We start from the raw sequence: 27,443 nt of genomic DNA on the forward strand, positions 1-27,443 counted from the left end.
CAAGTAAAAATAATGTACATTTAAATACACATAATTTAATTTTTATCATATTTTTATAACTAAATCTATTTATGAGGAAAACACTCTTCATCTCAAAATATTTTTACTGCCATGTTTCACTTATCTTTGAATAAAAACATTTAGGTTAAATAAACCAACTCTCATTATTACATTAGTAAGATGTCAAAAGTCTGCCAAGCAATGACCCTATTGTATATCCTTGCTTTCTGGAGGGGCATTGTACTGTGTTCTTATATGTAAGTGGGCAAAAGGAATTGCCTCATTTTCCCATTTCCTTCGTAAATGTGCCATTCATTAGTGAGCCAATTGATCTTTTTATCATTGTTAACATATTTGGGATTATATTATGTCATTTTAATGTTTCGTCCTTTAACATGCAATGAACATTTCACATTGTCATTCAGGGTTTTACTAGTCATTGTTATGTTAGTGACTCATTATCCCAATCTCTGTTTAACCATGCAGTCACAGTAAATCCTGACTGCTAACATGACCCTGAACACCCTCCCTTAGGAGCCTCTGCTATTGGCCAGGATCATCTGGCTTCATTTTCTTCCTAGTCCACTCTGACCTTGTTTCTCCACTACGGCCAAACCATTCCTGCTGGAGGGCCTGTGCCTGCAGTCCCCTGGGCCAATGACGCCCTCCCCCCATTTGTCCACGTCCCAGTTCAAAACACCTCTTCAGAGACCTGTTTTCTGACCAAGGTATCAAAATAACTTCATGCCCCTTCCCAGGAACTGTCCCATGACTTTCTTTAACCTTTAAAATTGATATATAACGCACATTTAACATTATCATCGCTTCAGGTATACAATATGCTGATCTGATATCTGTATACATTGAGCTTGCTGCCATCTTCCATATGGGGGATGGAAGTGGAGAACTGTGAGTTCTATGGGAACTGCATTTTTTACTGACTTGTTCCCCTTATTCATGCATTCCCTGGTTGATTCATGTATGTGCCTGACGGGGGACTGAACCCTGAGCCCTGGTGTTTCAGACGAAGCTCCAGCCAGCTGAGCCGACTGGCCTGGGCCTCCAGGGGCAGGCTGACATTGCCACACACTCGAGAAGTGAACTCTACAAAACAAAACCTTACTCGCTACCGTGGGAAACTCACTCGTGTCTAGATTAACACTATGATTTCCAACATTTTCAATAGACGACAACACTATTAGTAATTAAAAGGAATTTTACTTCAGAATAAAGCAACATTTTTTTTTTCACTTTTAACTGAAATGAGTTGGTGTTTCAAGATAAAAAAAAAGATCATTTAGGAAACGTTTAGCGAGTATCTGCTGAAGGCCAGAGTGCACGATAACGTAACTGAACGATGGGGAAGATGGTTATTGCTTAAATGGTCATCGCACCCGATGAAAGGAACAGTCGGGGAGAGGCCGGGTTATTTACCTGGTAGACGTAGATGGCCAGGGTGGCGCAGTAGGCAAACCTGTCCCCGCTGGCAGCGCACACGTCCTTGTTCCAGGGCTGACACCCGGCGGCCAGCAGCCCCACCTGCCTCACCCGGGACATGCTGGGCTTGGAAACAAAGGGGAGGAAGGTCGGTTACTGTCATCCCGAAACAAACTTCCTCTTCATTGTCTATAACTGTCTTCCTCAATCCTTGTCTCTGTGCCCTGAACAAATGTTCTATGATTGTCGTCAACCTCAATGTACTGTTTCAGAGGACAGGAGTTTAAATCTGCAAATGTCTACGGACATCAAGGCAGGCCATTTAAATTAGGGAAGCAGGAGACTGTAAAGTGCTGAGTGACAGGGGACACTGGGCCCAGGGCTGGGAAGCACAGGGGAGTGACGGGGTCTTGCGTGGAGCAGAGGGTGCACAGCCTGCCTGCAGGGCTCCGAGACCCCTGGGGAGGCCCTGCCTGGTGCCAGACGCATGGGGCTGCCCAGACAGAAATATATAGATATTTTGTGTACATTTTTATTGATCTCAGAGAGGAAGAGAGAGGGAGAGAGAGAGAAACATCAATGATGAGAGAGAATCATGGATCGGCTGCCTCCTGCACGCCCCCCACTGGGGATGGAGCCCACAGCCTGGACATGTGCCCTGACCTGGAATTGAACTGTGACCTCCTGGTTCATAGATCACCGTTCAAACACTGAGCCGTGCTGGCTGGGCAGAAATATTATACCGATTTTTATGTAAAATAAAAATACATTTTTATGTAAAATGTACAAATTGCCAAATGTAAAAAGGGGCAATTCATTCAAGGCATCAAATTCAAATGTAAAACAATGAGCCAATATCCAGAGGAATAGGGCATTTGTCATAGAACTTCAACATTTTTACACGGATTCTATATTCTTACAAAAATGACGTGAGTTACACAGGGAGATCTACAGGCTGCATGGTAATGTTGTTCATTGCGAAGAGGGGCCGACGGAAGCCGAGACCGCTGACTATAAACTGTGTATGTGGCCGCACTGGGATCCTCTGTGTCTGTCTGTCTGTGGCTCCAGGTGTGCGAGCAGCAGTGTGTCCTGTGACCTCACTTCTCTTGTGGATCTGAGAAAAGTTGTCCATTTTCTGTTCCTTCGGGTTTTATTGTTTCAGATCCAACTGAGGACTTCTAAGCTCCTTACTTGCCTGACTAGAACCTAGAAGTCCCTCAGCTCCATTTTTGTGCTAAAAACAATAAATTACTCTGAAATCCAATATATTTTTACTTTAACTACTAGTGTATCCTGATTTGCTACTTTTTAATTTTCATGTTTAGATAATGTAAACATTTTGATTTTGTCACATAATTTGTATGCCCTTTAAATCTCGGGGTCCACCAACTTCTGTCCTTCCTAAACTCAGAGTTGAATAACTCATCCACACCAGCCATGAAAATACTACATAGGACAAAACAAAATGGCATTTTATTTTAAAAATCTAACATGTTGAGTGAAATATTTAAAAATCATTTATTATTAAATATGAATACTATGACATTTATAAATCTGAGTTATGTATTTAATCTGGTAGTATTTGAAACTTCCAGATTATTTTTCAACAGTATTATTATAAGATACTAGTATATTTGGCACATAATACTATATAGCCTTTATGAAGTGATGCCTAGAGTTTCTGAGGAGATAAAGCTTCTGTCATCTCTGTGGTCAGCATGGGTTGGTCCGCAGAGAATGGATCTGCATTCCTGGAAGCAGACCTGCTCAGCTGTGGTCCATTTCAAAACATGCATCTGCATTTTAAATACGAATCCTGTAGAATGTCACATGTCTAGGCAAGTAAATAGACTTAAAATTAGGTGGCAGGTAACTATGTGCTTCAGATAAATATTGTATCCTTGTTTATCTTTATTCTATAACATGTTTCATTTTTTTATTTGAACAACTTAAGGAATCCCATGTCTATTCTAAAGGTTTGTTGCTTCAGAACATCTCATCTTTCTGGCCCAGAAACAATGCGTGCGCTTTAAAGATGAAGCAGCAGGCAGTGCAGCTCATGGCTAACACAGACGGAGACAGGCTCTGGGAGGAAGAGTGCCTGAGCTTCCTGCACCGCGTGCAAGGCCGGTGTCGTAGCCTGGCAACCACAGCCCTGCAGAGGGAAGGTGTTTATTTTTCCAGCCTGAGGACAATTTTAGTTTCAAACACACACACACACACACACACTCACATACATTCACACACACACACACTCACACATCCATTCACACACCTTCACACACACTCACATACATTCACACACATTGTAATATTTATTTATTTTTTTAAAAAATATATATTTTATTGATTTTTTACAGAGAGGAAGGGAGAGAGATAGGGAGTTAGAAACATCGATGAGAGAGAAACATCGATCAGCTGTCTCTTGCATATCTCTTACTGGGGATGTGCCCGCAACCCATGTATATGCCCTTGACTGGAATCGAACCTGGGACCCTTCAGTCTGCAGGCCGATGCTCTATCCACTGAGCCAAACTGGTTTCGGCCACATTGTAATATTTAAAACATAGCACTCTGCCTGCCTGATCACACACATTCACACATATACTCACACACACACACATACACACTCACACCTTCACACACACACTCACACATCCACTCACACACACCTTCACACACACTCACATACACACACACACAACACTCACACACACTCAAACACATATTCACACACACACTCACATACTGACACACACAACACTCACACACACACTTTCACACAGTCACATACTCTCACATACACTCTCACACACATACACTGTAACTGCAGTGAAGATGCTTTGCACAATAAGTGTACGAAATACGACGAAAGTGATGAGTATATTGTCATTACATTTATATACTACTAGAGGCCTGGTGCATGAAATTCAGCCCAGCCTGCACCCTCTCGAAATCCGGGACCCCTCAGGGGATCTCCGACTGCTGGTTGAGGCCCGATCCCGCCTGCAGATTGGACCTAAACCGGCAGTCGGACACCCCTCTCACAATCTGGGACCACTGGCCCCTAACTGCTCACCTGCCTGCCTGATCGCCCCTAACCCCTCTGCCTTCCTGATTGCCCCTAACCACTCACCTGCCTGTCAGATCGCCCCTAACCACTCTGCCTAACTCCCTGATTACCCCTAACTGCTCACCTGCTTGCCTGATCACCCCAACCACTCACTGGTGGGGGGGCTGCCAGCTGGGGTGAGGGGCCGTGATCATTCTGGTCTCTGGTCATTCTTCCATTTTGGTTGCTGAGCTTTTATTATATAGGATGAGAGCTCACTTTTGAAAATGCAAGAGTATTATGAAATGAAATGATCACAATAAAATTTAAAATACAGCTATATAGTTGTAACCCTGACAAAAATTAAATTTTACAACTAAGTTAAAATCAAGTTTATATATGTGTCTGTGAGACTGTAGAAGTATGTACATATGCCATAAACAAGAATTCCATCAATGTGTAAAAGGCCAATTTGGTGCTCTAAAGATCAAACTCGCACCTGTATGTGAGTTTTCAAACACTACATATCTCCATTACAATTTTTAACTCAAAAATCCATCTTGTGAATATTTAAAACATAACCTACTGACAAAGTCTGCCATGCTGAATGCTGATTAGTGTAGACTAATAAAAGAGAAAGATGCAAATTGACTGTACCTTCACAACACCCAACAGCCAATCAAGAGTATGCAAATTAACCCAATAGAGATGGCGGGTTATTTTGCATACGCAGGCGCCGAGCAGCTGGGTGTGGGGCGGGATGCTTGCGTCGTCACCATGGTGACGACGCAGGTGTTCCGCACCGCCCCAGCTGCTGCTCCAGGCCTCTGGGCAGTGTGGGAGGGCAGAAAGGCACTCCGGCCTGAGCGAAGGCGATGCCAGCAGACAGGAGAAGGAAGGCCCATTCTTGCACGAATCTTCGTGCATCGGGCCTCTAGTATAGGGTATAAATGCACATACACATCACCTGAAAAGTAACAGGCTGGATTTTTGGAGAACATAAAAGTCAATACTCATGTGCCCGTTTTCATTATTTAGGGTAGAATCTTTCTTTCTCATCTAAGCCTGTGTAAGAGCTGATCGAAATGTGAGCCAGAAGAAGCTCACACTCATGAAGACAATATGGTAGTTTTAAGGTCACACTATGCCTACAACAGCTACTATTATGGAATGTCTCAGAACCAGGAACTCATCACTAAAGGCCAGGGGTGTCACCAAAGGGCAGACTGGAGCGGAGGGTGGAGGAGGGACTGGAACCCTCACACTCTCCAAGAGCCGCCCCAGAGGCACTGTAAGGGAAAACATGATTTTAGTAAAAAGCATTTTTTTCTTGGCCTCAGACACCCTTTTCCCCAAATTAGATGACCACCCGTGTCCCCTCCCAATGAGGAAATATGGACAGCACTGCAAACTAAGCCTTTTGTTCCAACATCAGAAATGCATTTACTACATTTAAAATGCATGGACTTAATACATAATAAAGAATGCTGACATTGCAGGGTGTGTGTGTATGTGTGTGCACGCGCGCACGTGTGCGCATGTGTCCAGGGGGATTGGAGTGCTGTTATTTTAAACTTATAAGCTGAAATATTTTATCATTTACGGGTCGGACTAGAATTCTCAAGCTCAATCCTGCAGAATGCTCAGGATTCCCAGTATGAGGGATTTTCTCCAGAGTCAGGTATTAACTGGCTCCAGGACAGTTTACCAATTTGGTTCACAGCTGAAGAAAAAAATTCTAAAAAGCAGGCAAGAGGCTTTAAACTGCTAAGGATTTACAATGAAAGAGATAATTAAGCAAAACAAGGAGAAATAAACCAAAGAACTTATATCCTTATAGGCATAGCCCATCAACACAGGCAATAGGGCAGTGAAGACCTGAGGGTGTGAGGTAGGGTCTGTGATGAGGGGGTAAAAGGAAGGAAATGGAAGGTATCTGTAATACTATCAACAATAAAAAGTATATTATAAAATGAACTGAAATAGTGAGAAAATATCTCTGATGAAGATGCTAAGAATGGGAAACTGAAAAAGTGAGGAGGAAGGAACACTCAGTGGTGCACATCTCAGTAGCACCTGTCCTCCAGCAGCAACGGGGAAACTGGGAAACTACAGCCACACACCATCCAACAGCAACGGGGAAACTGGAAAACTACAGCCACACACCATCCACCAGCAACAGGGAAACTGGAAAACTACAGCCACACACCATCCAACAGCAACGGGGAAGCTGGGAAACTATAGGAAGATGTTCCACTCATTAATGAAAAAAAATCCACTAATTGCCTTCATTTGAATAATTTATAATTCACTCATTAAAAGGGTAAAAAGTCTAAGAGAAATCATATGTTATTCTAAACAAATCCATTTTGATAAGGTGCATTTTTAAAGAGCAGTTTTGTACTATTGCAATAATACATCCAAATAGTTATTTTCAAAATACTATGCCAAAGTTGCCATAGTAGCAATGCAAATCCTTTTGGAACATAATTGCCTAATAATTTATCAAATGTAACATAGCCCTCTACCTCAGAAAATTATTTACATTTCCTTTGATAATATTACTAGAAGCCCGGGGCACAAATCCCCTCAGCCTGGCCTGCACCCTCTCGCAATCCAGGACCTCTTGGGGGATGTCAGACTGCCGGTTTCGGCCCAATCCCCACAGGCCAGGCCAAGGGACCCTGGGCCTCTAGTCTATATATATAAAAGCCTAAGTGACTGAACAACTGGTCAACTAGTTGCTATGATGTGCACTGACCACCAGGGGGCAGACGCTCAACGCAGGAGCTGCCCAATGGTGGTCAGCGCGCTCCCATAGCTGGAGCGCCGCTCAGCTGACCAACGGGCACCAGACGCAGGGCTCACCGGCTGACCACTGCAGCCCGGAGACCACAGCAGAGCAGCAGCGAGCCTACCGAGCAACGGCGGTGGCAGGTGCAGCCGGGCTGGGACGAGCAGGAATGGCAGGCAGAAGCGGCAGGAGGCACTGGATTGCCGGTTTGGGCCCAATCCCCACCGGATATGCCAAAGGACCCCACAGATGCACGAATCCATGCACCAGGCCTCTAGTATGCATATAAGATCTTTGGTTAATCTCTTCCTGCCCTCCCCACTCCCCACTCCCCACTCCCCACTTTCCTCTGAGATTCATCAGTCTGTTCCATGTTTCCATGACTGTGCATTGAGCATCTGCCCCCTGGCGGTCAGTGCCTGTCATAACTACCACTTGAACAGTCGAATGGTCGCATAGGCTTTTATATAGAGAGACTAGAGCAGCCGTGGGCAAACTATGGCCCGCGGGCCGGATCCGGCCCGTTTGAAATGAATAAAACTAAAAAAAAAAAAAAAAAAAAAAAAAAAAAAAAAAAAAAAAAAAAAAAAAAAGACCGTATCCTTTTATGTAATGATGTTTACTCTGAATTTATATGAGTTCACACAAACACTCCATCCATGCTTTTGTTCCGGCCCTCTGGTCCAGTTTAAGAACCCATTGTGGCCCTCGAGTCAAAAAGTTTGCCCACCCCTGGACTAGAGGCCCGGTGCACAAAAATTTGTGCACTCGGGGGGGAGGAGGGGTCCCTCAGCCCGGCCTGTGCCCTCTCGCAGTCTGTGACTCCTCGGGAGATAACAACCTGCTGGCTTAGGCCTACTCCCAGGTGGCAGAGGGCAGGCCCAATCCCTAGGTGCAGCCCCTGGTCGGGCTCAGAGCAGGGCCGACTGGGGAGTTGGGGCGTCACCCTCTGTCATGCACAGAGCAGGGCGGATTGGGAGGTTGCGATGCCACCCTCAGTCACGCTCAGGGTAGGGCCGATTGGGGGGTTGGGGCACCGCCCCCTGTCACAGTCAAGGCAGGTTCGATGGGGAGGTTGCGGCACCACCCCCTGTCACACACAGAGCAGGGCCAATCAGGGAGTTGGGGTGCTTCCCCCTGTCACTCACAGAGCAGGGCCCATCAGGGGGGTTGGTGCACCGCCCCCTGTCACACTCAGGGCAGGGCTGATGGGGAGGTTATGGCTCTACCCTGTGACACACAGAGCAGGGCCAATCAGGGGGTTGGGGAGCTCCCCCCTGTCACACACAGAGCAGGGCCGATCAGGGGGTTGGGGCGCCACACCCTTTCACACACAGAGCCGCAGGGCGATCAGGGGGTTGGGGAGCTCCCCCCTATCAGGCACAGAGCAGGGCCGATCAGGGGGTTGGGTGCCTTCCCCTGTCATGAACAGAGCAGGGCAGATAGGGAGGTTGTGGCCCCGCCCCCGTCACACACAGAGCCGCAGGGCAATCAGGGGGTTTGGGCGCTGCCCCCTGTCATGCTGATCTCAGTGCTGGGAGGCATATTACCCTTTTACTATATAGGATAGAGGCCTGGTGCATGGGTGGGGGCTGGCTAGTTTGCCCTGAAGGGTGTCCTGGATCAGGGTGGGGGTCCCCACTGGGGTGCCTGGCCAGCCTGGATGAGGGGATGATGGCTGTTTGCAGCTGGTCACACACCCTTCAGGGTGGGGGTCCCCACTGGGGTGCCTGGCCAGTCTGGGTGAGGGGCTGAGGGCTGTTTTCAGGCTGGCGGGTGACTGAAGCTCCCAACCGCTCCTTTTTTTCTTTGTTTTTTTTTAATTCTGGGCCAGCTTTAGCTCTGAGGCTTGGCTCCAGCTCTGAGGCCTTGGCTGCTGAAAGCAGGTATCTGATTTGTTTGGGTTCTATAATCGAAACACTGTTTCAACTCCAGCTCTGAGATCCCGGCTGGCTGAAAGCAGGTTTCTGGAGTTTGTTTAGCTTCTATATTTGTAACAATGTTTCAAACTGAAAGCTCAGAGGCTGGCAGCGGCAGGCGGGGAACGTTAGCTTCCTCTGTCACTGAAGCAAGCAAGCCTCATGTTCGCTTCAAGCTGCCTGGCTGCCGGCCGCCATCTTGGCTGGCAGTTAATTTGCATATTGCCCTGATTAGCCAATGGGAAGGGTAGCGGAGTGACACCAATTTGCATATTTCTCTTTTATTAGTGTAGATATATAGATAGTATTATTATACACATCTATTCATTGAATGCATTTCTTTATGAAAAATTATTTCACTGAAATTATTGCTATTTTTATATATTAATCTCATTTGAAAGAATTCTAGTTTATACAGGGTTGGTCAAAAGTCTGTTTACAGTTATGAGTATGTGAAACACAGAATTCTTGTATTATTACTTACTATTGTTTTATTTTCCATATGAACAACTGTAAACCTATTTTTGCCCCACTTTATATTTAAGCCTAAAGACAATCTGAAAACACTATGAATTCATCTTAAACCAGGATAGAAAAACGCCTTTTCTTCAATGTATAGGTAATTAGGACTATTTGCATATATCATCTTCTTACCTCTGCTTTTAAATCTATCAAATATGTATCTTACTTGACTCAAACTTTTGCAACGCAAAATTGTCCACAATGAAAATGACACAGTAATACAATACAATTGCATTAGAAATAAAACAGAAAAAAAACATAAAATTATAATTACAACATAAATATCGCTTACTCTTTGCAGTCCTTCATACCAATCATCTTGCTCAAACCAACTTGAAATGTAAGTCATCCAAGCCATAGGCTGTTTCTACCTTAATCAAGGCAAATGGGAACTCAGCATCGCAAGGCAGCACCTAAAGTAACAACAATGAGTTTCAACCACGCAGCTCACCAACTCTGCCTGGAGAAGGGCTGCTCAGGACAAGAAGCGAGGCGTGCGCACACATTTCAGCTGAAGCAGTGTTAACGATTTACAAAGAACAGTATCTGTAGAAATAATGCTCAACCAGAAAATGGACGCCTATATTCAACTAAGAAAAAAAATAAAACAATAATGTTATTGCACAGTACCTGAGAAAATGCTGTATCAAAGAGTTTATTTGGTTTACAGTTTTCATTCTAAAAATCTTAGTTTTAACTTTCGCAAGAAACAGGTGAGTTTCTAGAAGTTACCAAGTTAGCACAAAAACACACAAAATAACAGGAAGCAGAAAATCAGTTTCATTGTCAACCTTAGGAGTTGGACAGACAGCTCGGAGAAAGTTTCTAGGTTAACAACTGCACGAGGACAAGGTCAATCCTATATATCTATTTGCTTCCAGCTCAGCTGGCTGCTAACCTTAGCACCTGAAATGGTTTAGAGACAGCACAGGACTGGATGGGGTGCTAAGGTGTTCCACAGAGAATCAAACTCACGCCCACGGGGCTTCATTTCAGTCTTACTCACTTCCAGAAGAAGTTATGTACTAGCCACGCTAAAGAAGAGAGTTCTTGGAATCCTGGGAGGATGTCTGAACTTGAAAATGGCCTCCCTAAAGCTGAGGTGTATCACCCACTGAGTAACAGGTTTTGTGTGATCTTGTCCTGGCTGAGCTCATCAAGCCCTCACACCTCAGGGAAGAAAAAAAGGAAGGGAAGGAGAGAGGAAGGGAGAAGGGAGAGAGGTGGTGGTGGAAAGAAAAAAGAAAACAATTTGAAGAATGTGAGTGTTCCATTTTTCATACCCCAAAAGCAAACTAGCCGTTGTTCTGACTTCGAGGGAGAGACTTGTATGGCATGTAAATGTCACTGTAGGTAAGTGAGAACAGCCTATGGCTACGAATTTATCAATGGACCACGACCCTCTTCTGCGGAAGTCTTCTTGTTTTCTAGAAATATTGTCAATACTACCTGCTTGAAGCCTTACAGAGAAAGCTCCAGGATTGGTACAACCTCCTGCTTAAGGTTCCCACCTTGGTCCCTGAATGTGGACCGTGGTTTCTGTCCTGCCCTTTGAGTTCCCACGGACCCCTTGTCCCTGCCTCGCTGCTCAGGACTGGAATCTCCTGCATTGTCCCCCACTCTGGGTTTGCTCCCCACACACCCACTGTTGTCTCTCTTGTCTATTGCTTATCTGATTTTGAGCTACAAATCTATGTCCTGCATTAAGCGTTCTTACCCCGCCTTGAACTTCTATCTAGCAGCTGACCAACAACTCTAACTACCTTGCTACTATTTCAGTGGTTCAGTCTCTCTTGTAATACACTCCACCAACATCACCCATGCCAAACGCCCAAACTCCATTCCAAACTACCTACCGAACCTAGACCCCTCCGCCTTTTACCTGGTCATCTCATGTGAACATGTGTAAAACCCAGCTCATCTCTCTTGAGCGAGGTTTCCCCTTTCCACCACTCCCAAACAGCCTTGACTTTCCCCTGCGGTCCCCATTTCAGAGACGAGTTATGCTCAGTAACCCAAGACACCCACACCAGGCCACCTTTCGTCCCCTCCCGCTCCCCTTCCAGGACATTCGATCTCCAAGTCTTTTGACAGGTCTCTTCAAAAGGCCCTCCTCTCCCTCCCAATGCCACTGTTTGGGGCAAACCCCCGTGTCTTGCATAAACTAATAAACGAGGTTACTTACCATTCCCTCCTTCCACTGCAGTCCCTCAGCACGTCCCATACTGTCGTGACTTTATGGCCAGACGTTTTCAAATGCTTTTGCGTGAACTGTCCTTCCCCTCCCCCTTTTCCGGGGAATAACAAGCTCTTCCACATTGAGGGTCTTACAAGACGCACCTTAACTATCCCTCTTCTCTGAAGCCTTCCGCGAATGCACCAAGTCCCTCACCTGTGTGCCTTTGAGTTGGTATCTGCCCTGGATAGTGAAAATTTGTGTGGATATAAATTGTGAGCTCTGCAAGGCAAAGGGCCACAGCACAACCATATCTGTACGGAGACACAACGTGTCAGCCAGAGAGCTGACAGAAGAGCCCGGCGGGCGACCAGGGGCGGGTCACAGGAACGGAAGGCGCCCAGAGCTGACACTCAGGGAGGAGCCAACGACACAGACCCCAGCGACCTGTGAGGGACCCACCAAGCGAAGTGGGACCACTCTTCCATGCCTTGTGCGGAAATGACTAGCCACTCACTGAAGAAATTGTCTTTAAAAGGTGCAAATGCTCACTTGAACTGGTACCATTATTTTATCATTATCCCAGACACCAAGTGTGATTTATTACAACACTGCGAATCCAACGCAGTTAACACGAACACCTTGTTGACAGGGCACACATCGTCTCATGATTATTTCCTGATGTTATTCCATAAGCACTAGTTTCCATATTTGCAAGAATTAAGAAAAGCAAAATACTTCATGTCATGTAATCTCAGGCGAAACATTATCTTGCCTAGAAGTACACATTTCTTCATTGCACTCCGGGTATTCTGATGACCTGAGAGTGAACAGAACCTGGTTCGTTTAGTGTAAGAATGGCAGACAGACTCCAATTCCCGAACCTCCCTCCCTGTCAGAACCGTCTGGGGTGCAGAGGGAGACCCTGAACTGCCCTCGGAAGAGACGCGGGAACTGAGACAGGAAGGCGGGGTGATGGTGGCTTAGTCCACTCCTTCACCCAATAAGATCAGGGATGGAAGGAAATGACAATAATCAAACACCAGTGTCATCATGATAAAGACATAAACGAAGGTAATAAAGGAGAATGTTTGCAATGTCAGAAACCTTACTGCAAGTATTACTATCCAAACACGGCCTGGCTGTCGGTCCTGACCCTCACACACACTCTCCGCATCTCTGTTTGCCATGACCTCCTCCGGGGCAGACGGTCCCTGCCTGCTGCCTTTGGACTTGCCACGCAACTTGTTTGGCCTCGTGACAGGTGGGCAGACATCACTGTCCCAGGTCCATTCCCACCCTCGTGCCCCTGCTGTCAACCTGAGAAGGGCAGTCCATGGCTACCTCGCTGGGCCAAGGAGGACAGAGCTGCCCAGACCAATCCCAGGCCTCCAGGGAGGTGCAGGACCACGCAGCTTAGCCAAACCTGTTAGGAAAACCCTAGGATTACACCTGTGAGCATATTAATGCTCGCTGTTCTACTGTGCTGAGTGTGGGAGGGGTCTGTACCAGCACTTTTGTGGCAATAGCTCCCTGATGCATACAACGGCCCCCAGGGATATCAGACCCAGCACCGCCGAGCCACGAAGACACCACACTCCACGGAGCTCTGCTCACCCAGTCAGCAGGCTCCCTTCACCTGCATGGGGAAAGCAGGGCTGATGCCTGTAGGAAGGAAGAGGGGTTTACAAGGTTTAGCGTGTCCTGACAATCTATGTGTGGGAGGAGAGTTACAGAGGACAGGACGTTCCTTAAATAGCTAAATAGGGCAAGAGATAGTTATGTAGATAAAGAATCTGATTTATCTCATGTTTTTTTTTTTCAGTCTCTGACGGTCAGTCATTTCACAGGAGGCAAACGCAGGGGCACATCTGAGGAGGCCCAGTCAGATGGGGGCGGGGTTTCCATCTGAGAAACGCCCTTTTCAGAAGCGCTTTCTAATTCTGTGTCAGGACGGGTAGGACGAAGCACAAGACGTAGGCCCTGCTCTCGTTCTGAGAAGCTGGCCGCAGCGTCCAGTCCTCACCTTGGGCCATAATTACAAGGACTGCAATCAAAACCCTGGCGGGCAGTCCCTGGCCGAGAGCTGGACGTACTAAAAGTTCTCTGGGTGTGAATGTATGGGGACCTATTTGTGCCAGATCCCGAAGTGTCCGCTTCTGCGCTCTTCTGCCGGAACCTGGGACTGTTTCTATCGCTCTCGCCTGTGTAACATCCCCGACACAGTGAAATGATACGGCGGCCTGTGCCCGAAGTCTTGGTCTCCGCTGTCTCTGCTTTGATTCCACAGCTAGGTTTCTCCACCCAGTGTCACCTGCTGTCTCAGACCAGGGCATCCATCTGCTTAACCCTCTGAAATGTCTGCATCTGCAGCCTGTCCTTTCCTATCCTGTCTGTCCCCACCAGGGACGTCTTCTAACCTATGGCACCAGCTGCAGTTACGCTCTCAGTCGGCCCTGTCTCCGTTATCATGTGACACAGCAATGGTACTTACAGGAACGTCCCAAGGAACTGGAATTAACGTGCAAGGTGAGCACAGGCCACCACTGGTTCAATCAAACAGGGGAGCACGAAGTATGACATAAGGCACTGCTCAAATCACCCCCTTCCCCATCCCTGCATCTGACCTGTCTAGAGCCCTGCTGGGACGGTCAGAGGAGAGGACGGGGCTGGGAGAGGGACTCGGGAAGCGTACACGTGCCTCCTGCAGGCGGTGCACAGGGTGCTGCAGACCTGGGATCACCTGCCTGCCTACTCACCAGGAATGAACTCTCCTTGAAGGCACCGAAATGAGTGGAAGGCAGCTGTCAGAAGCACCATGTCACTGCACTTAGGGCGATCCCTCTACCCCACCTACATCAAAGCCCTGCAGTAAAACGTCAGGAGGAAGAGCTAGAAGCAGGTACACAGTTTAAAAAGTGTGCTTGGAATGGTCAGAATGGTTCCTCACTTTTGAAAGATTGCTCTTTAGTTTGTCAGTTTATTTTGTTCATTAGATTCCACAGATAAGTGAGATCGTGTGAACAAAATAGACGCAGAGACATGGAGGCATGCAACAGAAGGAGGATTCTCAGAGAGAAGGTGGGGGTGGGGAGGGAAGAGACCTTATACGCACATTTGCATAAACCATGGACAGACAACAGTGGGGCGAAGGCCTGGGAAAGGGATGGGAGAGGGCAGAGGGAAGTCAATGGGGGAAAAAGTGGACATATGTAATATTTTCAACAAGAAAGACAAATTAAAAAAAAAAAAAAAAAATATATATATATATATATATATATATATATATATATATTGTTATTTATAAATAAGACCCTGGCTTCCAGCAAAGGCACACAAGTATATATATTCTAGTTCTCCCGCTGAGAGCAACTAGGAAAAGTGGATAAAAATACGTAAGCTCTCAGGCTAAGAAGAGGAGTCACAAGGCAAGTCCAAAGAGCCTAGCCGAGCACTTTTCGTTGATGATGGTGGTTGGGGTGGAGGGCGGGGTGGACGCCACGTTTTCCCCAACGGCATTTGCCTAAATACAATACTGAGAAGCTCTGGGGAGCTCTGGTGATGTCACAGGGCTGGACGGGGAAATGGCCTAATAACGGTGTCCTTTCAGCAGGAATAATCTGGGGCTATGGCTTAACCATTTGCACGCCACAAGCGTCTATAGACGCAAGCGGCGCACCTTTTTTAATTAAACTCAGAATATCGTGGCAGTTAACTTGAAGACTAAGGAGGAAATAGAAACAGACCATCCCTCACAAAGCCTGAGGGTCAGCTTCAAAATTCACCCACGATTGGAGCGAGTGGTCTTCCCCACACGAATGCTTTTCAAAGCAAAAGTGAATTCTCTCTGGAGGAAGATAGCGTCACACTGCCAGGCTGCAGAGCAATGGAGGGAATTCCACAGAGTGGGGTTTCCCCGCTGACAGGGCAGGGAGAACGGGGGTCTGCCAGGAAGGAGGGTGAGAAAAACTCAGACAAAATTGCACCTCATTCCCAAAGGCCCATGTGCGCTGGAGGCCCCGGCCAGCTGAGCCCACACTCACGGTGGGGTCTTCGCCACAGGCCTCTGCGAGGTGCCCAGGAGGAAGAGGGCATCAGAGGTGGTGCCCGCAGTGGCTCAGACATGTAGGGAGCCATGGGCTACTGAGAGTTGCCGGGCAGGAACACTGCAGACTTCCCTGAACCCTCCTCTCATATGAAGCAACTAGAGACCCGACGCACGAAATTCATGCAAGGGGCTTGGCCCTCGCAGCCCTGGCTTTGTGGGGAAGGTGATCTGGAAGGATGTCCGGAAGGTCATTCGGCTGTCCGGTCTAATTAGCATATTACGCTTTTATTGTTGTGCCGGGGTCCTGCCCCAGCGGGTCCAGGGGTCCCCAAAGGTGTGGACGGAGTCAGCAAAGAAGGAAAAACATGGAGACAGCGTTCAGTTGATCAGCAGCCTAGCCAGGATCTCCAGCCAAGTTCTGGTCTCGATCTCCAGAGAGGTTCTGCTTCGGATCTCCAGCGAGGTTCTCTAGTCATGTTCCCTCGCTAGGTTCTCCAGCCAGGTTCAGTCACCAGGTTGTAGTCAGGTTCTCTTGTCAATTTCTGTAGTCAGGTTCAGTCCAGGATCTTTTGCCATGTTCTCTCCAGCGAAGTTCTTCTGTCTGTAGGTTCTGTGTAGATTCTGTCTGTAGGTTCTCTCTTCTTAGTTCTGTGTTCTAAGTTCTGTGTTCTAAGTTCTGAGTGTTTCTGTCTTGTTACAACTGTATTTATACCAGTTGACTCAATCCTATCAATCTCTATTACAAAGGTTAGGGCATTTCTTATCTCCATTCCAGGGAGAAAAGATTATGTAGTTTAAACATGATTGTTCATAGTTAAAGGGATTAATTACCCGCCTGGCACTTAGTTGAGGGGTTTTATTCCCTCCCTAACTTCAGGGGAAAATCCCTACCTGGGGATTCAACCTTTCTCTGAGAGGTGACCTTGGTTAAAACACAGCGCCAAGAAGGTGAGCAAACATATTAAGAACTGTATGCCATATATGCCAGGTCCCTTGAAACAGCAAGGATGGACCGGCTCCCGGCAAATTCCCCCTTTTTTATTTTTTAAAAGCAAGCATTAAAAAGAAAAACCTCAAATTCTCTCTTATATCCATTTTAAGAGTAGGATTGGTGCTTTCCGCTATTACCTGAGTCCTGATCCATCATCCCAGGGAGAGCTTGCCAATCCTGTACTTTCCCAGGGTAGAAAGGCTGCAGTGGGGTTAAGGATAAGGCTCCTTGGGCCTACCTTCTCCCATGCCATTACATTTACCTTTCCTTCCTCAGAAAAGCATGGACATACTTCTTGTATAAAACGTTCTGTCTGACTGGGAGTAACCTTAATTCCTCTGCTAGCAAGCATATGTGTTAAAAGATTAATACAGAGTCTTATTTCTTTAGACTCAGTATGGCACATCTTCTTAATCTAAAGATCAATACAGAGTCTTCTTTCTTTGGACTCAGTATGGCACATCTCAATCTAAGAATCAATACAGAGTCTTCTTTCTTTGGACTCAGCATGGCACATCTTCTCAATCTAAGTTCTGTACTATCCACCTTCTTACCCTACTTATCCTCTGTAGGGGGGTTTGCAGCACCCTGGTAGAGTCCTATCCGTCCGGAATGTGGGGGTTCTCAATGGGGGGGGGGCTTACCTATGGGAATCCTGTTCCAGGGGTTCCCAAAGGTGTGGACGGAGTTGGTGAAGACTATCCACCCTCTTCCTATGGTGGAGTCCTATCCGTCCTGAGTGCGGGGCGCTTACCTAGGGGTCCCTGTTCGGGCGCCATATGCCGGGGTCCTGCCCCAGCGGGTCCAGGGGTCCCCAAAGGTGTGGACGGAGTCGGCGAAGAAGGAAAGACACGGAGACAGCGTTCAGTTGATCAGCAGCCTAGCCAGGATCTCCAGCCAAGTTCTGGTCTCGATCTCCAGAGAGGTTCTGCTTCGGATCTCCAGCGAGGTTCTCTAGCCATGTTCCCTCGCTAGGTTCTCCAGCCAGGTTCAGTCACCAGGTTGTAGTCAGGTTCTCTTGTCAATCTCCGCAGTCAGGTTCAGTCCAGGATCCCCTGCCATGCTCTCTCGCCAGGCTCCGCCTCCAGGCTCCGAGGCCAGTCCCTGTCCAGGATCCTCCGGCATGCTCTCGCCAGCGAAGTTCTTCTGTCTCTAGAGAACGTTCTGTGTAGGTTCTGTGCTTAGGCTCTGTCTCTCTTGGTCCTGTCTTCCAAGCCCTGTGTCTGAAGTTCTGTCTTATAAGTTCTGTGTCTTGCTGTCTTGTTACATCTGTATTTATACCAGTTGATTTTAATCCTGTCAATTTCTATTCCAAAGGTTAGGGCGTTTCTTATCTCCATTCCAGGGAGTAAAGATTATGTAGCTTAAGCATGATTGTTCGTAGTTAAAGGGATTAGTTACCCGCCTGGCACTTAGTTGAGGGGTTTTATTCCCTCCCTAACTTCAGGGGAAAATCCCTACCTGGGGATTCAACCTTTCTCGGAGAGGAGACCTTGGTTAAAACACAGCGCCAAGAAGGTGAGCAAACATATTAAGAACCGTATGCCATATATGCCAGGTCCCTTGAAACAGCAAGGATGGACCGGCTCCCGGCATTGTTGTAGACTAGAAGCCCAGCGCAAAATCTCGAGGCCCCAACCACCCACGTGGGCCTCGCCCACCTGCCTGCAGCCCCACCCACCGGCGTGTGCCTCCTGGTGAGTCTGGTCTTGGTTGTTCTGCATTACTGCCTGACGACTACAGGCCTTTTATGATGTAGATATCCCCATGAGGGGAGAGGAAACATACAGCCACACTCCCAGGGACCACAGAGGAGCAGATGAGCACCTCCCCTGCCCCTGGGAGGGGCAGAAAGCACTCCTTCCTGCCCTGGGAACTAGGCAAAGACCCACTCCCCGGGGCAGAAGGGCAGAAGCCAAAGCTGATGGGGTGGGTGGAGGGTGGGCAGGACAACCTCTGCACAGAAACACAGATCTGCCAGGGTTTGAGGAGGTGCAGTCTCTCCCGCCCAACACCCTCTCGGATCGAGAGCGCACTGTGGCTGCCACAAAGGGCGGTGGGGAGGGGAGACACGCCGATCGCCCCCAGGGCAGGTTCCCCGATCTGGGAGATAGAAATCGTAGCATCACCATAGATTCGGGGTGCTGTGCACTAATTAGAATGAGCCACCCACACCAAATGGATGAAGCCTACATGCCATGGTGATTGAAAGTCAAACATAAAATGACACATAGCACATGACTCCGTTTATTGAACTTTAAACACGAGCAGGATTAATCTGTGCTGTTAGAAGTTCTGAGCAAGTTTTCTTTGGGGAGAAGGAAGTAGTCCCGGGAAGGAGCCATAAGGGGATTTCCAGGAAGCTTAAAATGTTTCTTTTTATGCTAAACATGCTAATGGGAAAATTTTGCTGCTATAAAACACTAAGTTGCACATTTCTGCTGTCAGTCATATAATCTAAATAAAAAGAAATCAGACAGTAGGAATCCATAGCAGTGTTTTCTAATACTAACAGCAAAGTAAAGGAGGAACACCCCCACTAATCTTGTCCACATGTAGATATTGCATAATTGGATTTTATTTTCTAAGTTCACCGGGACACTCTCATTTACCTTTTTATTTTCCCCTTAGAGTTCCCTGCCCAGCTACCACCCCAGCCATCATATTCCGGAACACATTAACTTACGTCTTTTTTTGAGATAGAGCACTAATATTTTATCCATCCACAATCGTTTTTAGAAACAGTGTCAAGGACAAGCAGATGGACACAAAAAATAAATAATCTGATAACAGGAGAAGAGCAGAAACTGAAGTCTACCAGAACGAGCTGAAGGGGCTGAGAGGGTTACATTAAGGATATGCATTGTCCTAGCCAGTATGGCTCAGTGAATAGAGCGTTGGCCTGAGGACCAAAGGGTCCCAGGTTCAATTACAGGTTCGACTGGTACCTTGGTTGCAGGCTCCTCCCCAGCCCGGGCCCTGGTCAGGGTGCATGCAAGAAGCAACCAATCGATGTGTCTCTCTTACATCGATGTTTCTGTCTTTCCCACTATCTCTAAAACAGCGGTTCTCAACCTGTGGGTCGCGACCCCTTTGGCGGTCGAACCACCTTTTCACAGGGGTCGCCTAAGACCATCCTGCATTTCAGATATTTACATGACGATTCATAACAGTGGCAACATTACAGTTATGAAGTAGCAACAAAAATAATTTTATGGTTGGGTCACATAATGAGGAACTGTATTTAAAGGGCCAGGAGGTTCTGAACTGCACTATATGCTCAAGGCTATGCCAACGTGTTTTTGGAATTATATAATCAATACGTGCTTGTTAAAAAACCAGAAGCTGCAGAAAACGAGAAGAGTTTATTTGCATTAGTTCCTAGTTTACTAACTTGAGGTCTTCCCCTGTCTGGTGTCCACAATTCTAAATGACCATTTTTCTCACTGAGATACGAAAACTACAGTAACCAAGGATGACTGAGATTTTAAATCAGTGCCTCTCCAAGTAGGGCTCTCAGGTCTCTTCTATCAGAATTCACTAAGAAACCGGCCAAGGATCAGAATCCCGGATGATACCCCAAAGCCAGTGGGTCAGCATCTCAGGGTCTGGCTACCTGCTTTTCAGCATCTTTCCCAGGGGATTAATGTGCACAGTGAAGCTGAGAGCCACTTTCTTAATCCAGCAACAGGAAAGGAAATCAGCAGAAAACCCGCCTCTGTTATCTCTACTAACGGAGATTCATCTCTTCCATTTCTATCATCCGTAAGCGTTTCTCTCATGCATTTGGCAGGGCGCTTTACTGAAGCATTCCCAACATATGTCAAGTCACAATGTTTTTAGAGCTTAGATTATAAAACAGGTCACAGTAAGCACAGTATTAAGCTACGTTAAAACCCTGGATTAGGGAGCAAATAGAATCGGAGAAGGTCATTGCAGTAGTTTGAGTTTGGACCATAAAATAAGCACTTATACCAGTGTGAATTCCAATTTGATCCGCAAAATGCAGGCATTATATGTAGGACCACGAAATTGACTTAAAGATGTGGCAAAGCTAATGCATTCCATCGGTCAGCTACACATTCACTGTTATACCTCCCTACATTTTAACCAGCAGACTGAAAATTATATGGAATTGAATTATAGAACTGGATTTCTCTAGGTCAGTGGTTCTCAACCTGTGGGTCGTGACCCCTTTGGGGGTCGAACAACCCTTTCACAGGGGTCACCTAAGACAATCTATAACACATATATAATTAAAAATATAATTACATATATAACTATATATGTAAACACATATATAATTACATATTGTTTCTGTGATGAATCACTATGCTTTAATTATGTTCAATTTGTAACAATGAAAATACATCCTGCATATCAGATATTTATATTATGATTCATAACAGTAGCAAAATTACAGTTATGAAGTAGCCACAAAAATAATTTTATGGTTGGGTCACCACAACATGAGGAACTGTATTAAAGGGTCGCAGCATTAGGAAGGTTGAGAACCACTGCTCTAGGTGCTCGAAGGATTACAGGATCTCTTTCGTTGTAATGTGGAAATGCTTTTTAATTTGATAGAAGAACGAATCCACTTTTCTTGAACAACAGGGTCACTCACATACCTTCAGTGTGAACATTCTGAAAGTCAGCCAAAAAAACAGTAAGGGGCAAAATCACGTATGTTCACTCATCAACTAAGAAGTTAAAAGTAAATATTATAATGCAAATATGTAAATATTTGCCATGAAAAGATATAGGATTATTTCTGCAATAGAGCATGGCAAAAAGATGTAGCCTTGTCTCTGTCCATAGGACCGCTCCTCATGATGGAAGACCTGAGTTACGCCATGACCCTGTCAAGCTGAGCATCCCCGCCCCTTCTAATTCTCTGTTTCGTAAGTTGGATTTTATCTGTGAGAATTTTAAGTAGGCTGGACCTATACGCTTACCTATCTGTGACAATCCGGATTTCCATTTGGCAGTCACTAAAGCTGGCATTTTCATATTCTGGGCAAAGGGTGTTAAAAATTACACTGGCAAGTCAGTTGAAAAAAAGAAAACAGCAAAGGAATATAAAGCTTGAAAGCTTTAAAATGAAAAGCAGCAGCCCACATAAAGTTATTACATCCAAACATTTCTTTAATATGTGCACCACACAATGATGGGTGGCCTGGAATAAATCCTCCACTTTGTTAAGTAAAAGGCTGTATCAGCGAAGGCAGGGCCAATGCATAGATCCGATCGGTTGCTACTCTACTTTGATAGACCACCTGTCGAAAGGTATGACCTTAGCCAACATAAAATCCCCCTAAAGATGAGCTGATATAATTAATAATGATAGCTATTATTGAAATATAGATACTTGTGAAATAGATCTACTATGTTTCCAGGAATGAATTCATTTGTTTAGTAGCTCATGGTACTCCCAAGTTTCCAGAGGGGCATCGGACATGGACATCACCAGCTCGCGAGCTGATCAGACCCAATGGCGGCATGAAGCTCTGTCAGTACCCCTCAAACCCCACCTTCAGAAGAAGCAGCTGAGGCCCAGTGAGACCCAGACCCCTGGCCCGCCCCCAGAGATGCTGATTCCGTAGGGTGTGGCCTGAAAATGTGCATTTCTAACATGCGCCCTGGCGATACCCATGCTGCTGGTGGAGGGTGCACACTGAATAATACCACCCAAGATGGCATCTGATACCAAAGTGGCAGAAAGTCTAGCAAATAAATGCATCCAACTTCAAAAATGTCACCTAATGGTAACCATAACCTACGCTTCAGACGTAACTTCCGAAAGCTTCCTATTGCTTATATTCTTAACAGTCCATTCTGGATGTTTGGGCTACGTGCACTTATTGTGCCACTGGGATGCATTAGGATAAAAAAATTTGCAAGGTAACTGGATCCCAAAGAATCACAAAAGACTTTGCAGCAAAACTTAAATTGTATTAATGAGCAAATCAACAAATAGCAAAACGTGTAGGAAAACACTTTTTTAACTAATAGTTTAAGTAAAATCTTACGTGATAAAAACCAAACACATGCACATTGTTCATTATGCACCTCAATCATTCTAACATTACAAAAGTGACCTAAACCTTCGTTACTCGAACTTTTGAATTAGTCACTTGAAGAAATGCAGTGGAAAGAGAAAATGATGTTGTCGATACATTTTTAACATCTTTAGGGAGCAGCCCAATGCTGAGTGCCAAAGGCTGAAGGTCTAGACCAGCTTTCACACTGACTAATTTTAAGCAACACAATCTTTATGTGTTTGGTGACCTCATCCACAAAATAGTGGCGTTAGATTATTTTGTCTCCAAGGATCCCTCCAGCTTAAATTCTGAAGCGACTCCTTCAAACCTGTTGCCATGTTTACCTTAAAAATAATATGTGGGCCCTGGCTGTTTTTGCTCAGTGGGTAGAACATTGGCCTGCAGACCAAAGGGTCTCAGGTTCATTCCTGGTCAAGGGCACCTACCTGGGTTACAGGTTCAATCCCTACCCTGGTCAGGGCACGTGCTAGAGGCAACCAATCAATGTGTCTCTCTCACATGGATGTTTCTCTCTCGCTCTCTCTCTCCCTCCCTCCCTCCCTCCCTCCCTCCTTCCCTCCCTCCTTCCCTCCCTCCCTCCCTCTTTTCCACTCTTTCTAAAAATCAATGGAAAAATGTCCCGGATTAAATAAATAAATAAAATGTGGCATAACTTTTCATTACGACTCATTCATAATGTTTTGTCTTAAAGGACCAAACTAAATTAAATATTACCTATTTCTTATTAACCAAGACTTCAATTTTCACCCCTCCATGTGCAGCTGTTTTTATTGGGAATGAAGGCTTTCCTACAGCATATCAATCAGGAGTGCTCCTTGTAATGAGACTTATTTTCTACTTTCCAATTGGAAAGCAAGTTTTTTGTGTGTTTAGTATGAAATGGAATTTATTATATGTAATTGCAAGTGAGCCTACATGGATGCTGGTACATGCTCACAACTTAAAATGCTGACAATCTGGAAGAAAACAATAAACCTAAGCATAGAAAAATTATTTAATGGCCTCTATGGTGAGTTCTCCATGACTGAGCATTCACATCTATGTATCAAGTATTCAATGATGCACCTTCTTCACTGAAGCATGGAAAAGTATTTCTTACATCTTTTGATAATTTTCTTAAACATTTCAATGATCAATTATCCCAATACCGGCAAATAACACTGATAAATTATCTCTTGTATAATCTTGTTGTATAAGATTTATATTACTATCTGTTTCCATTATATATGGATTTCTTAAATTAGAATATAATAGAATTCCAGAGTTTTAGGAGATAATTAGGCTACTAAATTATACTTCGCAAGTGCATGTAAAGTAATAACAAATTAAGACTTTTATCCATATGGTTTAAAAAAAGTATCACTCAAGTACCTGCTAATGTGACATCCCTATGACAACTGAGCCTGGGCCTATCGTTTTAGGTTGTCTTTTTTAGGAAGTCTAGCCTATTTCAAATGTTCGAATTTCTCTCCAGTTATATTTGTCTAGTCTTTGAAATCAAGCGAAAACAACCTCAACACTCTCCTAAGGGGACGGCCTATGTTGCACCATGAAAACTGTTGAAGTCTTTCCAATTATTCATGTTGGGATTTTTACCTTCAATATTGACAGGTGCAGGTCAGAGCTAGTCATTCTATAGTATTTCCCCCCCATGTTTTAAAACCAAAGTTACAAGTCCTTGAACAGTTTAAATAACCTCAAGAAAGAGAAATGTTTTCCTTTAGGCTTTGTTCCTCTACAGAGTAATTCTGTGTGGGATTTCTTGTTCTCTGCAGGCATCGCTGTCCAATTTCTTGCTCACAGCAAGGTGAACAGTCTCAACAGGGAGAGAACAATGCCCATGTGGTTATCACGGACCACAGCCTGGCCTCGGAGGTTGAAAAGAGCCAGCCAACTCCTGGTTTAGTACATGTTTCTGATACAAAAGGAAAGAAGGAGTCGGGTAAATAAGAAATCCTTCCCAATCTCCTAATACGATTTCTGTGGATCAAAATACTCTCAAATCTCTGTCTCAAAGACACACTGGAAGCTACATAACTCCACTTTAATACTTCAGTCTGCCCAATGGAATAGATACACAAAACATAGAATGAGGTAGTTTGGCAATTACAGGAAGTAGAAGTAATGCTTGTATATGCATCCTTATCATGAATGGCTGGGTAAACTGGTTATTCAGTAATCTGACCAACTGTTACCTTCCTCACATACATCGGATTTCAAGTACATACTGGAATATAGGAAGAAAAATCCTTCAAAACTGTTTGAATTTCATGTTAGCCTTCTTTACAGAGTTTAAGCAAATGTTATGTACTTTGGAGGCACTTTACTGGTAGTGACAACCTAGTCATTCATGTTTGATGTCTGGTATCTATGAAGGTGGAACAAACAAAAATAAGACCATTCCAACTCTGAGTAATTTAAGAACTGCTCCTGACTTACCTATGCCCAGGCCAAGGGCTACAAGATGGAGTCTATAGAAGACAACAACCAAAACCTTCTCCCTGGGTAGTCCCTCTATTTGGAGCAGAGGAACTCAAAAATATTCTAAGCTAAATTAAGTTTGTGGCTTTCTAATAGATGGCGTTATTATGTGACTGATGGGTCACAAAAGATTTTAGTACACCAGAATGTAATTATTGAAAACAAGAAGAATGAAGAATTTTAAAACTTTTACATAAATACATATTTTTTTTCAGAGATACAGTTCTTTTAAGTACTTCTATTGATGTCAATACAGGGGAACACGGGATCTATATAAATAATACCATTCAACTACCTGTTTTATATAGAGTAAGTTTGTAGCGCACACTTAATTATATTATTTTTTTTCCCTTCCATGTGTGTCCTTTGAAATAGGCATTGGTTTATTCCAATTTAGAAAATCTCCCAGGAACTAGTAACGCAAGGACAGTCAAGTAGCGTTGTAACATCAGTCTCCACGCACGCCACCAGAGCATGTTCCCCCGAATGTTGTTGATTTCACAGTCACCCAGTGACTACATTTAACTTCAGATCGCAGAGCAGGCAGGAGGGTCAGACCACTGGACCCAGGCCGGGAAGAGAGGACCATGCCCCTGTCTCGCCCTGAGGCCAAGCACAGAATCTCCAGGGGAGTGGGAGCTTCTCCCAGGGGCTGTCGGCACCAGCCCCCCATCAGTGCCCGCCCCTCCAGCCAACCTCCGAGGCCAGGCTGCGGTCTGGGACAGTCACAGGGACACCACTCTCTCCCTGTTGGCAGACTCTTCCCTGGAGATTTACAAACAAGAATAATTGCCCAGGGATGCCTGCGTAGAGCTGCAGAAATCCCCGAGGAATGTCCTCTGTAGAGAAACGGAACCTCAAGGAAATCTTCCTCTTAACTGAGGTGACTTAACATATTCAACCAGGACCCGTCACCTCGGTTACGGAGGTTGGCAGAGAAATGAGATCCTGGGAATAGTATGTCTGAAAGCCTCAGACAAGGAAAGATTCAGGAATGCAGTGTTTCTCTTCAAATCCTTGCTGAAGGCGCCCATAAGTAAATGTATCTACGGGAGTGACAAAAACAAGTGTGCCTGGTGTTTGATACAAGACCAAAGTAATCACTAAATGTCATTCCAATCAATTGCTTTTACTTGATATAGAAAAAAGTCAGCTTACATTTTGCTCCTGTTACTATCTGCCTGCAAAAAGTCTGGATTGTTTAGGGGGCAGGAAGTGTGGCATTTTCGTGAAATACAACGTCTACGAGGCCCCTCACATTTCACACTGTCTTTTTCCCGAATGTTTCCTCCTTTCCTGACAGCTTTCCCGGTACAACCTGAAGATGAAGAACCTCCTCGGAGGGGAGGTCATCAGCACAGCACTGCCGGCGGGCACCGAGGGGGACCCCCCCCCAATCCACACACGCCCAGAGAGCACAGGAACACCCCGTCTCCCGGCACTGAGACCTGTGAGTGCGGGGGCTGGTGCGCAGGTCCTAACCAGGTGCGTCCGAAGCTGGGGATGGACCGCGGGACCCCGTCGGGGGCACAGCCCAGGGGCGCGCGGAGCCCGGTCTGCGCTCCTGGAGAGACAGCAGGACCCATCGCTTGCACGACGCCACAGGGTCCGGGATCGCCGTCCCCCGCCCGCCGCCGCCGGCTCCTTACCTGCGGGAGGAGGCGCCGCCGCCGCGCTCAGCAGCCCAGGATAAAGTGGGCGCAGCCGGCGAACCCAAAGCGCAGCCCGGCCCCGCCTCGCCCGGCCCCGCCCTCTCCTCCGGCCCCGCCCTCTCCTCCTGCGCCCCGCCCTCTCACCCCGAGGCCGGCCCTCTCCTCCTGCCCCGCCCTCTCCTCCCGCGCCCGGCCCCGCCCTCTCCCCCAGATCCCCGCCCTCATCTCCCGAGCCCCGCCCTCTCCTCCCGCGCACTAAGGGTTCCAGGGCAGGAGGGCGGACTCCACCAGCCAACCGCGGCC

At 46.1% G+C, this 27,443-nt stretch overlaps 1 protein-coding gene across 4 annotated transcripts in view; it reads right to left on the reverse strand.

Annotated features, from left to right (window-relative positions):
* The window catches only part of WDR17 (WD repeat domain 17), an 86,201-nt gene extending 58,973 nt beyond the window's left edge, over nucleotides 1-27,228 (reverse strand). For 3 of the 4 annotated variants that reach the window (XM_059685805.1, XM_059685804.1, XM_059685803.1), the window contains exons 1-3: nucleotides 27,138-27,228; nucleotides 10,020-10,140; nucleotides 1,435-1,563 (exon numbers count right to left, since the gene is read on the reverse strand). In XM_059685805.1, the coding sequence (XP_059541788.1) occupies nucleotides 1,435-1,563; nucleotides 10,020-10,085 (195 nt within the window). In that variant the 5' untranslated portion in view covers nucleotides 10,086-10,140; nucleotides 27,138-27,228. The remainder of the gene's footprint in view (nucleotides 1-1,434; nucleotides 1,564-10,019; nucleotides 10,141-27,137) is intronic. The other variant, XM_059685806.1, reaches the window with a different exon arrangement.
* Between the last annotated feature and the right edge of the window lie 215 nt (nucleotides 27,229-27,443).

The sequence above is a fragment of the Myotis daubentonii genome, chromosome 2 (genome assembly GCF_963259705.1).
Source record: "Myotis daubentonii chromosome 2, mMyoDau2.1, whole genome shotgun sequence".
In the NCBI taxonomy this organism is placed as follows: Eukaryota; Metazoa; Chordata; class Mammalia; order Chiroptera; family Vespertilionidae; genus Myotis; species Myotis daubentonii.